The 17,500-nt window shown below is 47.9% G+C and overlaps 1 protein-coding gene across 1 annotated transcript; it reads right to left on the bottom strand.

Annotated features, from left to right (window-relative positions):
• Window positions 1–1,565: 1,565 nt before the first annotated feature.
• On the bottom strand, window positions 1,566–8,938 carry gvin1l2 (GTPase, very large interferon inducible 1-like 2). The gene is made up of 4 exons (XM_079731708.1): window positions 8,776–8,938; window positions 7,409–7,512; window positions 2,276–7,100; window positions 1,566–2,169 (listed from the first exon to the last, which is right to left on the bottom strand). The coding sequence occupies exons 2-4, from the start codon at window positions 7,449–7,451 to the stop codon at window positions 2,025–2,027; spliced, it is 5,013 nt and encodes a 1,670-aa protein (XP_079587834.1). The 5' UTR covers window positions 7,452–7,512; window positions 8,776–8,938; the 3' UTR covers window positions 1,566–2,024.
• Between the last annotated feature and the right edge of the window lie 8,562 nt (window positions 8,939–17,500).

Raw genomic sequence — 17,500 nt, 5'->3', positions numbered from 1 at the left:
AATCCGTCTCGCTGCTTGCACTCCCAGCGTGACCATCGCTCACCACAGGTGTGGAACAACGCGGAGAGAGCGAGGGACGACTTTATTCAGATGTTTATTTTCTAAATCCGTCTCTCCCTCTCTTTACCGCTCTGAAGCACTCGAGAGACACTGCCTACAACCCTTTAGATGTTTATATGGATGTGTTAGAAAATTAGAAGGTGCTTAGGAACTGCAACGTGTCTGGTTGTCATTAAGATCAGAACTATGAGACATGGAGGAGGAGGAGGAGGAGGAGGAGGAGGAAGAGGAGTGATGCTCACTACACTATCGCTGTAGGGGTTCTCACCATTTTAACTATGGAACCTATGCTAGCTAATCCTTCTATAACCGTTCCTTTTCATATGCGTTTTAGCCGTTGTAATGGTGTCAATGTCCATAACCAGCTGATTGTTAACGGTTGGAATGGAGGTGAACTTCAAGGGGAGCCAGATGATGTATTGCGTAAAGAGAAAGGCTTTCTCTGGATTCCCTCTCAATGTCTTGACGCTTAAAACTCCTAATCTAAATACAATTAACCAAGCATATTCAAATCCGAAATTGGCATAACATTGACATTTGGAACATCTAGAAAATAAAGTGTAAACTACATCCAGCAATATGTCGTATAATGGTGAACACTTGAGGAAGTACAGGTAGGATATAATGAGCACATTGGTGAATCTGTGATGAGGAGTAAGGCTCCTATACAGGCCTGCAACAAGAACACAGCCTACAATACAAGTCCTTTGCTGATGATTTCTTAAGCACTGCTTTGTGACATGAACTGCATTTTATTCCTTATAAAGTCCTTACTTTATAAGGAAGACCCTCACTTCCTTACTGAAGTGAGGGTCTGTGGTACAAATGTCCTGTACAAGGGCTTCAGAAAGAGACTGGGATTCACTGTCAAACAACTTTCATCTTTTGGAATTACATTAATGTAATGTGGCAAACAAAGCAGACAATGCCTACTCTATGAGGATACATGTGTCACAGGGATGGCAGTAGGATGTAGTGTGGAGTGGACCTCCTACCTACTCCCAATGGATTTTCCATTCCCTCACCTGATGGATGAGACAGGAGTGAGGATGTGTGGGGCAGCATATTGCTGGGGATGCTCTGTGCCTGTGAGAGAGTGAGACGTGGACCTCTACTAGCATGGATGAATAAGTGCCAGATAATGACTTTGTTTGTATGTGTGTGGTCTGGGATAGACCACTCATCTGCACAGAACCAATTTACACTTTGTTGACTCCTTAGGCCGAACATCTCTGGGAATCAAAATATGTCCGTGAGCACCGGCAGCTGGGGAAGGCTCTGACAATAACGATGAGACATCTGCTTCTTAAAGCAGCTGAAATAAGATGTTTTCATATATTTGAGTAACTCTGTCTGTAGCTCCAATCTAAAAGATAGAAAATACTTTTGAGTCCTCATATCCAATAATGCTCCATTACAAATCTCAAATGATTGACATCATGCAACACCCTTGGTAATTAAATACAATACAGCTTCTGGAAAACATTTTTAATCTTTGTCAGAAAAGCAAAGGCCTATTAAAGAACTCAGGATGGGTTTTCATTAGTCAGCACTGCCATCTTGTGGAAGTCACACTTTTATCAACATGGTAGCCTTTTTATTTGTTTGTCAGCCTTTGCCCATAACACCGAAAAAGCTTGTGTTATTATAATATACAAATAACAAATAAGTACAAATAATCGTTTTTTAAGAAAAGCCTTTTTGGTATAACTCAGAAGGCCTCAATAAAGAGTGGTTAAAATAGTAAAAACTTAACTTTAACATTTAACATTACAAGACTCACTTTACCAGTACCATTTCTAGCGTAATTTCATTGTATAGTTATTTTTCAATTATAGTTATTTTTCAATTAATGTTCCAAGGCACATGGAACAGATATACAACATGCAATGCAATTCTAACAAAAAACACAAAGAAAAAATACACGGATCAGTTGCTAATGAGTTCCTAACCACTGCTTAGTGTCATAAAGTCTGAAGGCTCTCCTTGATAGTCTTTAGACTCTCCAAAGCCTCTTCTTGAGTGATCTTCTTCCATTCCTCCGGCAGGTCAGCTGGTGTCTGCTCATATTCCTCCGCAAACCTTTCATTGAATCTCCCCATCACATACCTGCAAACAGTGGGCAACAGTTGGATTACCATACAGTTTCAGGACGTGATATATGTGTCTGAAGAGCTTTTAATGATAATGGGAGTTAAAGTGATGGTTAGCTGACCTCCAGTAAGCGCCAGGCGTCTGGCTGGCAGGCTGCTCGGGGGGGCTACTCCGGTCCTGGGGGACGGCGTGGTTCTCTCCGGCCAGGGCCTGGCTGTCTGCGTCTTTGCTCGCAGACAGGTTGTCCTGAGCGAGCTCCGCGGGGCAGCTCATGTGGGACAGGGACGGGGGGCGGTCGCAGGGGTACGGCAGCAGGCCGGTGGGCCGGTGCAGCCGGGGCCGGTGCTCCTGGTGTCCTGGGTCCAGGACTCCGCAGGGGGCTCTGCAGTGAGGACAGCGCTCCGGGCAGCCCCGGACTCTGAGGTGGATGGCGTCCTGGGGCTGCAGGGGGAGGGCCCGGAGCAGGTCGCTCGCGTCAACGCTCCTGGAGAACTCCTGGGCCAGGGCCAGACGCAGCTGGGCGAGGGTCTCCAGCAGACAGCTGGTGAAGCGGTCCCACTCCACGGTAATCCTGAAGAGAGGGCTGTCCAGGGTGTGCCTGGGGACCTCCACGTCTCCGTCCAGCTCCAGGGTGAGGCACACCTTCTCCAGCAGCAGCGTGGTGTCGCTGAGCACTCCGCTGGCACCCTCGGCCGCCTGGCTCACGGCCGCCGCCATCTTCCCGATGATCTGGCCAAGGCGCTGTTGCCTCCAGTTCTCTAAGCCTCGGGACGCCGAGAGGTGAACCACCACCCTTTCGTGGATCCTCTGGAGGTAGAACGTGTCGAAGGAATGCAGGTATTCCAGGTAGGACTCAAAGCTGTCCTCTGCTAGAAGCTCCTCCAGTAGAGTGGAGTTGAAATCCCATGGGGTCAGATACTGCCCGGTTCTGTCCTGGTGGATCATCTCGTCCATGAGGAGAGTGCCTAGGTGCCTGTGGATGTAGCCCAGAGCTGTAGGTTTAAGGAACATGGTGGTGAAGGCCTCCGCCGTCCTCTGACACTGGTCTCTTTTACGGAACTGGTAGATAAATTCAGCTTGGTACCTTTCTTTTGCTCCATTGATAAAGGTCAAAAGTTCGGTGTCCTTAGCATAACGGTCGTGTATTTCTTGAAAGTCTTCGCATGCGTAGCTACAGAGGTAAACCTTCAAATCCACTTCAAAGGCCGACCTGATTTCAATTGGCTTTTCTGTCAACGCTTTGTCTATATTTTTTAACACATCTTCGATGTAGCTATCAGAGAAGTCTGCGAGTAATCTGGATTTCTGAGCGACATATTTATTGTAACCATTTATAATATCGCATGCCATTTCGTGGGCCTCTAATATCTGTTGTCTGTTGTTGTCTCCGATGTGTTTCATTCTGCTCAGGTACCCAAAGTGGTCCTCAGTAACCACAAACTCAGGGTCTTTCTTTACGGCAATATCTTCAAGTTTGTTGAGGTGCTTCTGGAGCCCACGCTGGATGAGATTGGCCCTCAGAATGACTTTTACTCTTGCACAGATATCATTTGTCGTTGAGGGTCGGAAGTTTAAGTTTGATAATGCATTTTTCCATGATTCCTCAAATTCTTTTTCCAGCTGTGCATCTTCAAACAGGATGTTGTTTAATTTGCTGGCCTCTGTCAATTTGTTATGCCTGGACTCCAGCTCTGTTTCTAACATGGACTGCAAGTTCTCAAGTTGAGTGGATGAATATATATTCTCCTTGGCTGACTCTAGTCTTCCTATCATGTCTTCTGTGGTCTGCTCCTCAAGTTGTTTCAAATGATCCATTAAGTTTGTTCTATAAGCCTCAACGTAGGTTTTGTGAAGGTCATCCTTCACCAAATAGGATTCCACTTGTGACACCATTTTGTGAACCCCTGTTTTGACCTCCTCAATAGCTTCCTCTTTGAGTGCACCAAGGAGGTCACTGCTGTCCCCAGTCCCTGCACTTCTGGCCTTGCTGTCTCTCAACCTTGTTGTTGCACTGTAAAACCATCCCTCCATGTTCTCCAGGAAGTCCTTTTCCCACTGCGAGAGTTCTGTGCACAGCATACAAAAGGCCTCAGCTACTTCAGTATTCTGCATCCCTATGGTGAAAGACTGAGCTTTAATATCCTCCCAAACATCAATCAAGCGGCTCATGAAGTCGGCCAGTCCCCAGTCTTTAGATTTGGCTCCGCAGCTCTTCAACGCAGCAAACACGTTCTGTTTGACCTCGAGGACCGCCTCACTGTACCCTTCATCCACTGGTCCAGAGAGGGAAGCATTTTTCCATGGCCCTATGACACAAGGGGCACTGCCTTCAGCCTGTGTGCTGAGTAGATCAAATGTGTCAAAGTCTGAATCCTCAGGCTCTGTCTGAAGAATCTTTCCCACGCGCCCTATTTGCAGGGCTTGTAATTGGCTGTTTAGATGTTCATCCTGTTTGACAAGCTGGCAAATGGGTGTTAATCCATAGACCTTGGTGCGTAGGAGAGCATTGACTACCATATTGAGGTAATATTGTAATCCATTACCTCCACACGAGGCAATGTTGTGAATCAAAACATCACTGATTCTCGTCGCTACTGTAGCCATCTCATTGTCTCTGAAAAGGCTTACTGAGGCTGTCTCTGAGTCTAGTTGGGGACTGCAGAGTCCTTCCACATTAACTAGCATCAGAAATTCAAAAGCCAATTCCTTCCTCAGGTCCTCAGGTACACTTAAAGGCAGCATGTAAATACCCTTTGTGAACCTTCTTTTTAATTCAGGAACATTTACTCCAAACAATGCTAAGAGCAGGTCAGAGTTACCACCATGATGCACTCCTATGGTGGCCAACACTCGCACCCTGAACTGTTTGCGGGCCATGCGGCGGTTGAATTCTGCCAGAACGGCGCCCAGCCACTTGGTGGGGATGTTCGAAGCATCTCCGTCCATAATCTCTAGCGGAACTCCGTAGAGAAGTAAATCGGCAGCTATGCTTGGAAGACGCAACACATTGTGGCTCCCACTGCCTTGACCGGCGTGCTTCAGCTCGAAGATCAACCCCATCTCACGCAGAAAGTGCTCCAGACCAAGAGAGGAAGGATCTAACTCTGAGGTGCAGGAATCCAGATCTGTAGTCTGAGTTGCATCTGATACATCAGACACCAGGTTCAGTCCCTCAGGATCATTACAGTTCAAATCAACAGTATTTTCCACAGACATTAGCTGCTCTACATCACTGTAAGGGGGTTGATTGCTGTCCTGGATCTCCTTAAAGCTAGGTGCTTCACTTTCTAATTGATCTTGAGGTTCATCTTCCATTTCATCAATTGAAGTTAGACGAAAACGAGAATGATGGTGAATGTCATCTTCATCATCAACATTACCGTTGGGCCTATTTTCAGTGTCATCATCCTGCATTGTCTCATCATTTTGAAGTGCCGGGATATTGTGATCTATTGGTCTTCTCTGCATAGCCTGAATCTTCTGCCTCATCCAGCTCAGAAAATAGATTTTTTCCTCTTTGTCTGATGTGAAGAGAGTGTCTGTAAAAACCCTCATGGCATTGCTCATCTTGTAACTGCTTGGCTTCAAACGGGTGCTGCTTCTTTTCTTTTTCAGTGGAGGTTTAGTTTGTTCTCCTGCTCTTTTCTGTTGACACTCTTCCTTCACTTGTACAGCCGCCTTGGCCCATGGTTCCCCCTGCAGGGATAACTGCTTCTCTCTGAACTGAGCAGAACCCTCCTCTAAACCTAGCAACACCTCTGCAGCTCTAGCCTTTGCATTCTTACACTTGGTGCCTTCATCCAAACGGAAGCCTTCTTCCATTGCTATACTCGCTGCATCTTCAAGTGATATAAGCTTCATTCGACCTGGTAACAGAACATTCAGGGTGTGACGTAGCATATGAGCAAGTTCTTCTTCACCAAGACCTCCACCTGACAGCACGGAACCCTTGGGAAGACCCAGATCTTCTTCCAGACTTTTGCTAACAAACCCCACAACCCTTTCCGTGCCCTCATCTTCTGGAGGTGGCTTGAGATCAATGAGGATGAGCTTGCTCGCCATGCCTCTCCATAAAGATAGAAGATCCTTCTCTTTCTCCTTTAGACTGCCACAGAACACCACCACAGCCGAGGAGGCACGGCATAGGAGTCGGACACGTTTCTCATGTGCTGCTGCATCACCCCGTAGATTGGAGATCACCACAGGTTCAGGGAAAGCATAGCTCTCAGGGTCTCGACTGGGAAGACACCATCCGACCTCCACCAAACCATCGCCCAGTTTCCGGTGAGTCTGCCCTCCGTCCATTCCCCGGTGGAGGAACATGTCGAAGCGGCAACTGGCTCCTGCCGTCATGTGACTTAAGACCTTTGACTTTGAGGTGCTACAATGACCAAGCTTCACACAGGAGACCATTGGCATGCATGTACTGGCCAAATGAACTTCTAAGGACAATTTTGATTTAGCAATGGACTTGGGACTCGACTCGCTCACAACACCTCTCAAAGGCCAGAGGAGGAACAGGCCAGGCTGCTCTGGAGTTAAGGATGGAAGGACCAGGGGCACAGCAAACTGGCATTGCACCATGCGCACTGCAATTTCTTGCTGAAGGAAGCTGTTGGCAGACATGTAGACGCCTGTGAGCAGATCCAGTGGATTCACCGCGCTGCAGGACTCGTCTTCATGTCCATCCATCATGTGGTTCTCCATCGGGGGCTGAGGTACGTCCCCATTCGGCTTCATGCAGAGCGGACTGCGAGCGTCCGGTCTGAGCAGCCAGAGGCGCTGGAGGAAGGCGTGGGGGAGTTCTTTGGGCGTCAGAGGAGGTTGGAGCTCCTTGCTCCAGGAGCTGATGTCCAGCATGGAGGCCAAGTCCAGTGGTGTATCCCGGAACCCCTCCAGACCCATCTTCATCAGGACTTCTGCCTGTGTGTTCTTCATGAGGAGTTCTGGATTAGAAACAGGGTTATAAAGGTTGTCATTATAGGGATTCAACTAATGGGATTATATTGTTTATTGTTCACTAGTAAATATTGAGTTTTTGTTTAATGGTTGTACACTTAACCTTTATCGGGTAAACACTGCAGACAGAATTTAATAACATTATATTATTATTGAATAAGTATATTTTTCAAAAGTTAAATTATTAAATTACTATAGATATATGTTTTCAGAAAGGTTTAGATGTGACCGGTGACAAATTGAAGGAAAACTCTTCTGACTTCATGTCTTTAAATTCTTCACATTCTAAACCTACTTTTTTTCTGGCTGCCCAGCCTCCTGGAACCCTTGAGTGACATGTCTGGACACCTGGGCTCCTCCCCTTTTGATCACCTGACGTGTCTCCTCTCAAACCAGTCACTGCCGAAAACAACCAGTTTGACACATATTAACCAACGTGCAGGTTAGTGAACGCATGCAGCAAACAACTTTCAATTATAGCAAGACACATTTATCTAATTAAAAGTTCACATGAAGAACAAAACATGATTGAACATGAGTAATAATGTATGCTGAACTAGTGATCAGAGTGGTCGGCAGATAGAATTACAACCTTAAGGTGTAGCAGGTCATGGGAGTACTTTGGTCTGTACTCGCACAGTCAATCCAAATCATTGGTAACCCTTCACAATAAGGATACCTTAATAAACCATTAATAAACTTTAGTTAATGCTGTTAACTATTGATCTAGTAATAATTTACTAATGGTCCTCATGTTAATGATGCTTACACATCATTTAAGTCAAAGTCAAAGTGAATTTATTGTCAGACCGACCGCGCAACAAGTTACATAGAGGACCGAAATTACGTTTCCCCATCCTCCAAATGGGCTATTAAAATATTTACCATACAACGTATAACATAATAACCTAATAGTGCAAATAGACAACAAAAATATAATATAACATAACTATAGTGCAATAAGACAACAACAAATACACACAACATATATAGAAAGACTAAACATGTTTAATTATTCTTTCTACTGCATTTACTAATGTACATTTATGTAATATTTATTTTGTTATGTTGTTAATTGTCATCAAATCTGTGCATGTGGCTCTCTAATGTTGGTTTCCATGCAGATGATCAGACATGTATAAACTATGCGACCACATCATTTCGGAGAGGGAGCCAGTTTTTCCGGTCCTTTATCTCTCAGCCTTGCTTCGCTAGCTTCCCCCATTATTCTGTTCATCTTTAACTGTGATGTCATGACTCACGAGAGGGTCAAACCAATGTCAATATGCACGAACAATCAGATCTGAACAAATGGTATGGTTATATTACGAAGCCCCCTCTTTGATATTAGATCTGTCCTCGCTAATTCACCTTTAATCAAGGGTTTTTCCTGCCTGCATATTCATTTGCAGACTTGTTTTCATTTTCTTGTAAAACTACAGTGTAGCACTCTGATACATGAAGCATTTTATCTTAAGCATTGTCCAAAGACACAGCATTTTAAACCCTCTGTACTAAACCCTTACATGCTTTAATGGACAATAATGAACTGCATAAGTAATGCATATAATAATAACCAACCCTAACCCAAAGTACTGTCTTCTGAACATATTTTATAAATAACCAATACATGTGTTCCTGGGACTCATTAGTGTGTCTTACCTGTTGCTCCTCACACAAGTCTTAGAAGGAAATCTTGAGAAGCCTCAACCTTTCAACGCATTTTCAAGTTCCTCTGTCATTCTCTCTGTCTCTCTGTCTCCCTCCCTCTCTGTCTCTCTCTCCCCCTCCCTCTCTCTCTGTCTCCCTCTCTCTCTCTCCCCCTCCCTCTCTCTCCCTCTGTCTCTCTCCCTCTCTCTCTCTGTCTCCCTCTGTCTCTCTCCCTCTCTCTCTCTCTGTCTCTGTCTCTCTCAGCCTTTATATCTGTGGTGTGGTGTGATAGGCCTCATGTTCAGGAGGCCAGGTGTCCCGCCCAACCAGATATTCATCTGAGTATCTGATGAGCTGATTAAGATGAAACACGTTGGGAGGAGCAGCTGTCAAACAAGATGAACCTTCTGATAACCCTCTGTACCATCAGGGATCAGTGACGTAGCACACTGTCCCCAGAGATCATTACCCTGTCTGCTCCAGCAGGGTGACGCAGAGATCAATGATACTAACCCTATAACTAACACTAACCCTTTCACTAATTCTAATCCTATCACTAACACTTACCCTTTCACTATCACTAACCCTATGAGTTATACTAATCCTTTCACTAATACTAACCCTATCACTAACACTTACCCTATAACTAACACTTACCCTTTCACTTATACTAACCCTATCACTAACACTTACCCTTTCACTAACACTAACCCTATCACTAACACTTACCCTTTCACTAATACTAACCCTATGACTAATACTAACCCTTTCACTAATACTAAACCTATCACTCATCCTAACCCTTTCACTAATACTCACCCTATCACTAACCATGATACTAACCCTCACCCTGAAGCCCTTAAACCAAAACGGAACCACGTGTACGTGACGCCAAACCCCAAATGAAACCCTAAAACCTAACCGGTCAACCAAACCCAAACTTAAACCCAACCCTCTGCTTACACTCATCCAATAATCCCACTCCTCTCAGATGCTCCTCAGTCAGTGAGTGAACCAGGGGGAGGTCAAACCCTGGCTCTAGACCGCCGGGGTCCAGAGCCTGAGGGCTCCAGAGTCTGAGGCTCCAGACCTCCAGGGTCTAGACCTCCAGGGTCCAGACCTCCAGGGACCAGACCTCCAGGGTCCAGACCTCCAGGGTCCAGACCCTGAAGGTCCAGACCTCCAGGGACAAGACCTTCAGGGACCAGACCTTCAGGGTTCAGACCTCCAGGGTCCAGACCCTGGAGGTCCAGACCCTGAAGGTCCGGACCTCCAGGCTCCAGACCCTGAAGGTCCAGACCTCCAGGCTCCAGCCCTCCAGGCTCCAGCCCTCCAGGGACCAGCCCTCCAGGCTCCAGACCTCCAGGGTCCAGACCTCCAGGCTCCAGACCTCCAGGCTCCAGACCCTGAAGGTCCAGACCTCCAGGCTCCAGCCCTCCAGGGACCAGCCCTCCAGGCTCCAGACCTCCAGGCTCCAGACCTCCAGGCTCCAGACCCTGAAGGTCCAGACCTCCAGGCTCCAGAACCTCCAGGCTCCAGCCCTCCAGGCTCCAGACCCTGGAGGTCCAGACCGTGAGGATCCAGGGCTCCACAGGGACAGCCATCAGCCAGCAGATGAAGCTCACAGAGCAGGACAGGACCCATCATGCTTCATTACCATAAGGATCCTCCAGGCCCATCCGGCCCAGTAGCCAATAGGAACGCACCAGTGTGTGAGTGGGAAGGCGTCTCCTGCCTGCGTTGATCTTGGCCTCGCTGTAGGAGGTGAGAGCACAGCTGCAGGATAAGTGCTTTCTGAGCCGAGCAAAGATTAGTGCGTCTCTATTCCTGAACTGTAAAGCACATTAGCAGTCTTACTTAGCCAAGAGTGGGAGATTGCATGAGTGTGTGTGTGTGTGTGTGTGTGTGTGTGTGTGTGTGTGTGTGTGTGTGTGTGTGTGTGTGTGTGTGTGTGTGTGCGTGTTTGTGTGCGTGTGTGTGTGTGTGTCGTGTCTGTGTCGTTGTGTGTGTGTGTGTTGGCTCCTCTCTGAGTCTTCTCTGAGCACCGTTTGGACCCAAGCATTGGCCAAGTTCATACAACGTACAGGACTTCACCACAGAGGACTGTACCAGAGGACTGTACCAGAGGACTGTACCACAGAGGACTGTACCAGAGGACTGTACCAGAGGACTGTACCACAGAGGACTGTACCAGAGGACTGTACCACAGAGGACTGTACCACAGAGGACTGTACCAGAGGACTGTACCACAGAGGACTGTACCAGAGGACTGTACCACAGAGGACTGTACCAGAGGACTGTACCAGAGGACTGTACCACAGAGGACTGTAACAGAGGACTGTACCACAGAGGAGTGAAACAGAGGAGTGTAACGGGGAGTGTAACGAGGAGTGTTACGAGGACTGTAACACAGAGGAGTGTAACGAGGAGTGTGAACTACGTTTGACAGGATGCTGGTCACCATGCTCACTGCCATGTTCATGGTGGTCCGAGCTGCAGAGTCGGTATGATGAGCCTTTTGATAACCCTCCGTATCGTTATTGGGCCTGGGAGGGCTCTCAAAGGTCCCTTCAGTCGTTATGTCTATTACAGTATCACCCTGTGTTTTGAAGCCCAAAACAGTTAAGAAAAGTGTAGGAACATGATTAAAACAAACTTAATCATAACAATGGATATTGAAGCGCTACAACTACTTCTGCTGTTAATAATGAGAATATTGGCAGTAGATGCATTAGATGTTAAGGTGTCTAACGTGCTTTACATTTACATTTAGGGCATTTAGCAGACGCTTTTATCCAAAGCGACTTACAATAAGTGCATTTGTTACAATAAGTACATTTGTCATAAGAAGTGAAACAATATATCGCTGTCGGAACAGTAAAGATGTTCATAGAACCAAGTGCAAGTGCAAGTATTACAATCGTTAGGCTAACCCATTCCCCGTGTAAAGCAACGATAGCAGCTACTGTAGATGCTACACAATTAAGTACCTTGAATAAGTGCAATGTACAAGTGCCAGGATGTACAACATTCAATGGTGGCTGTGCATTGGTTTCTATGCAGAGTCGAGATGAACTCTGAACAGGTGAGTTTTGAGTCTTTTGCGGAAGCTGGAGAGCGACTCTGCGATCCTGACATCGGTAGGGAGCTCGTTCCACCACTGAGGTCCCAAAACAGAGAAAAGTTGTGACTTCGCTGATCGACCTTTGCTTGCTCTTAGCGATGGCGGTACCAGACGTCCAGCTGAGGGAGTTGAGCGGAGGGATCGAGCTGGGGTGTGTGGCTTTACTAATGCTTGGAGGTTGGCAGGGGCAGTTCCATCGACTGCCTTGTATGCCAGTACCATCATCTTGAATCTGATGCAAGCTACTACAGGGGGCTAGTGGAGGTCTCGGAAGAGGGGGGTTACATGTGAGAACTTTGGTAGGTTGAACACGAGGCGCGCTGCTGCATTCTGGATGCGCTGCAAGGGTTTAATCGCAGAGGCAGGGAGTCCAGCCAGGAGCGAGTTGCAGTAGTCGAGGCGGTGCTCAACGTGCTCAACGTTAGTTTTGTACACTCGCATTACACGGTAATTTATCGTAAAGTTATTCACAGATCAAAGTAGACTGGGCTAGACAAATTTATACACACACACACACCCAAACAAACACACATTTATAAACACACATATATACACACACACACACACCCAAACAAACACAGATGTACACACACACACACATTTATCCACACACACACACCCAAACAAACACACATTTACACGCAAACATTTATACACACACACCCCAAAACAAACTTACATATACACACACACACAAACACATTTACACACACACACACACACACACACCCATTAACACATCTATACCCCCCCCTGCCTCTCTCCAGCTCCTGGAGCGCCTGGCGGGCCCCCCGGAGCCCCGGCCCTTCATGGTGCATCAGCCCCTCCCCTGGCAGGTCCACTCCGTCTCCCACCGCCGCCGCAGCAGCAGGATGGACGAGGTACGGGCCCCCCGGGGCCCCCCGGGGCCCCCCGGGGCCCCCAGTGGGTACAGTGGGTAGAGTGGGTACAGTGGGTACAGTGGGTACAGTGGGTACAGTGGGTAGAGTGGGTACAGTGGGTACAGTGGGTACAGTGGGTAGAGTGGGTACAGTGGGTACAGTGGGTAGAGTGGGTACAGTGGGTACAGTGGGTACAGTGGGTAGAGTGGGTAGAGTGGGTAGAGTGGGTACAGTGGGTACAGTGGGTACAGTGGGTACAGTGGGTACAGTGGGTAGAGTGGGTACAGTGGGTACAGTGGGTACAGTGGGTAGAGTGGGTACAGTGGGTACAGTGGGTACAGTGGGTACAGTGGGTACAGTGGGTACAGTGGGTAGAGTGGGTACAGTGGGTAGAGTGGGTACAGTGGGTAGAGTGGGTACAGTGGGTACAGTGGGTACAGTGGGTACAGTGGGTAGAGTGGGTACAGTGGGTACAGTGGGTACAGTGGGTACAGTGGGTACAGTGGGTACAGTGGGTACAGTGGGTAGAGTGGGTACAGTGGGTACAGTGGGTACAGTGGGTACAGTGGGTAGAGTGGGTACAGTGGGTACAGTGGGTACAGTGGGTACAGTGGGTACAGTGGGTACAGTGGGTACAGTGGGTAGAGTGGGTACAGTGGGTACAGTGGGTACAGTGGGTACAGTGGGTACAGTGGGTAGAGTGGGTACAGTGGGTACAGTGGGTACAGTGGGTACAGTGGGTAGAGTGGGTACAGTGGGTACAGTGGGTACAGTGGGTACAGTGGGTACAGTGGGTAGAGTGGGTACAGTGGGTAGAGTGGGTACAGTGGGTACAGTGGGTACAGTGGGTACAGTGGGTAGAGTGGGTACAGTGGGTAGAGTGGGTACAGTGGGTACAGTGGGTACAGTGGGTACAGTGGGTACAGTGGGTAGAGTGGGTACAGTGGGTACAGTGGGTACAGTGGGTACAGTGGGTAGAGTGGGTACAGTGGGTACAGTGGGTACAGTGGGTACAGTGGGTACAGTGGGTAGAGTGGGTACAGTGGGTACAGTGGGTACAGTGGGTAGAGTGGGTACAGTGGGTACAGTGGGTACAGTGGGTACAGTGGGTAGAGTGGGTACAGTGGGTAGAGTGGGTACCCCCACTGGGGGAGGGCGTCTCAATGGGGGCTGTGGAACTACAGATCAGGGTCCGTGATCTTCTGCCATCTTCTCATCTTTTCCAATAGTTAGGACCTATTTTCAGTTCTATCCATTACTACAATACACCCCCCCACCCCCCAGGGTCAGGGCAGGCCTGCAGGCTGATTGGCTTGGGCTCAGCTCCAGTCCTCTGGCTCCGCCCACACCTGCAGGCTGATTGGCTGGGGCTCAGCTCCAGTCCTCTGGCTCCGCCCACACCTGCAGGCTGATTGGCTGGGGCTCAGCTCCAGTCCTCTGGCTCCGCCCACACCTGCAGGCTGATTGGCTGGGGCTCAGCTCCAGTCCTCTGGCTCCGCCCACACCTGCAGGCTGATTGGCTGGGGCTCAGCTCCAGTCCTCTGGCTCCGCCCATGAGCAGGCTGCAGCACTAATCCCTGGGGAGGGATTCTGTCTGAGGTCATCTCTGTAGCGCGCACACACCAAGCAGGGTCAGCCCACACACACACATATTGAACGCACACATACCACGCGCACGCACAAAGACACACACACACACCACTTATAAACACTCACTTACTCTCTCTCACACACACACACACACACCCGTGAGTGCACTCACACTATTCTTTTACTCACTCACTCACTCTCTCTCAAATACACACACACACACACACACACACACACCCTCCCTTCCCGATAAGCAGTCCACCCCTCCAGTTGGGCCGGGGGCCGAGCAGCCTCCCCCCTGGGGTTCATGTCTAGAGAGCCGTCTGATTCGTTAACTGACATTCCTGGAGAGAGATCTATGGTATGCGGTTCACGCGATGCTGTGTCAGAAGACATTCTGATCCTGCGGCCGTGCGGCCGTCTATCTGTCCATCTATCTGTCTGTCTGTCCATCTGTCTGTCCATCTGTCTGTCTATCTGTCCGTCTATCTGCCCATCCATCTGTCTGTCCGGGCGGGTCCCTGAGGAATGACGTCAGTGACGCTCCTCGACGGTGATCGTATCAAGATGACGTGCGAACCGCTATCTGATGAACCATGCGCGCGCATGCTCGTGTGTGTGTGTGTGTATATGTGTGTGCGTGTTTGTGTGTGTGCGTGTGTGTGTATATGTGTGTGCGTGTTTGTGCATGTTTGTGTTTGTGTTTGTGTGTGTGTGCGTGTGTGTGTGTGTGTGTGTGTGTTTGTACTAACTGCTCACCCCCGATTGGTTAATGTCTTTGTGTTCTTCCTCCCAGTTTGACGGCTACAGGAGGAACAGCATCGGGGTGTTCACCAAGAGTGCGTATCAACACACACACTCAGTCAGACCCGCTCTCTGTTCTGCTCAGTGTAACTTTAACACAGAAAACCTTCACACAATTAAATGAAACTCAACTGAATTTGCGTTGGGCTGAGTGACAATATATGTATATATATATACTGAGTGACTATATATACATTGACATTTACATTCAGGGCATTTAGCAGAAGCTTTTATCCAAAGCGACTTACAATAAGTACCTTTCTCAGTAGAAAGAGCATTCCCCAAATTCAACGAAGAGAGCTAGGATAAGATACAACAAAACGCTAAGTACCAACTCTCTCTCTCTCTCGCTCTCCTTCTCCCTCTCCCTCTATCGTTCTCGCTCTCTCTCTCTCCCTCCCTTTCCCTCTCTCCCTCCCCCCTCTCTCTCTTTCTCTCCCCCCCCCTCTCTCTCTCTCTCTCTCCCCCCTCTCCTTCTCTCTCTCTCTCACTCTCTCTCTCCCCCTCCCCCCCCCCTCCCCCCCACCCTCTCTCTCCCCCCCCACAGATCAGGCCTCCATGGCCATCGCCTCGGCCTCCCTGGCCATCCCCTGCCTCCTCTCCTGCGCCGAGGGCAGCAACGGTACCTCCTCCCCCCCGCTCCGCCCGCTGCAGGTGGAGGAGGCGGCCGCCACCATCCAGACACACTTCAGAAAGTTCCAGGAGAAGAAGCAGAGGAACAAATAGGAGCAGGAGGGAAGGAGAGAGGGAGGGAGGGAGAGGAGGGAAGGAGAGGAGAGAGGGAGGGAGAGGAGGGAAGGAGAGGAGAGGAGAGGAGAGAGGAGGGAGGGGAGGGAGGGAGGGAGACGAGGGAGGGAGAGGAGAGAGAGGAGGGATGGGAGGGAGAGGAGGGAGGAAGAGGAGGTAGGGGAGGAGAGGGAGAGAGAGGAGGGAGGAGAGGAAGAGGAAGGAGGGAGAGAGTGGAGGGGAGGGAGGGAGAGGAAAGAGAGGAGGGAGGGGAGGGAGGGAGAGGAGAGAGAGGAGGGAGGGGAGGGAGGGAGAGGAGGGAGGGAGGGAGGGAGGGAGGGAGTTCCAGGAAAAGGCTTTAGCAAGCACACACCTCAGTATACACACACACACACACACACACACAAACACACACATGTGAAATAGGCAATCCAACCATCTTCTACATGTTTTGTACGGTGTCATTGTGTCTGGGACAAATAGAAAAAAATAATTTATTACATTACCACTCACACACATACATACCACACATACAAACATGAATGTACACACACACACACACACACACACACACACACACACACTCAGGAGTAGACACAAATACAAAAACGCACATAGGCAAACGTACACTTGTATGCACACAAATACACTCATAAAAATATACAATAGAGTTTAATACCATTAACAGCAAACACTTTGTAAAACCTGACATATCACCTATCACTGCTATTTATCTGACCTTGTGTATAAATATTTATATATATATATATATATATATATATATATATAAACTTCATGAATATAAATATATTAATGAAGAATATCTCCTTGGATAATATTGAATTATTTTGATCTTTACTTGTGTTTTGTGGACTTTAAGGACACAATAAGTGACAGTATGGGTTTGTTAGTCTTTAGCTTTCCACAGATTATTGTCTGAATCTATCTTCCTTCAATAAACCTCTATAAATCCAGCAGTATATTGCAGTGGTGTCTGTAACGATGGGGTAGTATTATTATTATTAGTAGTAGTAGTAGTAGTAGTAGTAGTAGTAGTAGTAGTAGTAGTAGTAGTATGCCCGTTCAACATGACATCAACTGAGACGCTTCATAAAGGAAAGCAGAGTGTTTTTAACTGCAGGAGGAATGAAGCAATGCTCTCACAGTTCATAGAAAGATAGCTTTATTGCACAGGTGTTGGAATACTCTTTTTCTGTTTTGTTTTGTTTTCATAGAAAAGAAGATGTAGAGTTAAACACAAGCAACTGCAAATTGAAGCGACATCTCCCCGATAAAAGTTGAAGGAACCTCCTCTGCATTTTAAAATGTTTTAAGTAACCCCTTTTAAACTTCCTCCATCTTCTTCTCCTGCTTAACCAGCAAAATATTCAGAGCATGCAATGCCGCCTGTCTTCCAGAAAACTAAAGTAAGAAGAATTAAAAAAGACCAAAAACTAAAGAAAGCAAACTTGTATAAAAGGAGATAATTCAATGAAGGTATAACTGAATATCGTGAAAAGGTCATGGTCCACAACCGGTCCATCAAACAAGAGAGAAAGCAGTGTCAGTTTAATTCTATACTTGACTTTTCTTTAATCCTCTTCTGTTACGT

This window comes from Pollachius pollachius (assembly GCF_949987615.1).
Source record: "Pollachius pollachius genome assembly, chromosome: 3".
In the NCBI taxonomy this organism is placed as follows: Eukaryota; Metazoa; Chordata; class Actinopteri; order Gadiformes; family Gadidae; genus Pollachius; species Pollachius pollachius.
Note: the sequence above shows the minus strand (reverse complement) of the source record. Positions and strands in the feature narration are given on the sequence as shown.

Bases quoted from the DNA above. Each gene is read 5' to 3' on its own strand.
- gvin1l2 (XM_079731708.1), bottom strand. From the start codon at position 7,451: ATGTCACTCAAGGGTTCCAGGAGGCTGGGCAGCCAGAAAAAAA. The intron at 7,101-7,408 runs GTAGGTTTAGAA...TTTCTAATCCAG, and splicing joins GCTGGGCAGCCAGAAAAAAA to AACTCCTCATGAAGAACACA. The intron at 2,170-2,275 runs GTCAGCTAACCA...CACTGTTTGCAG, and splicing joins ACGCCTGGCGCTTACTGGAG to GTATGTGATGGGGAGATTCA.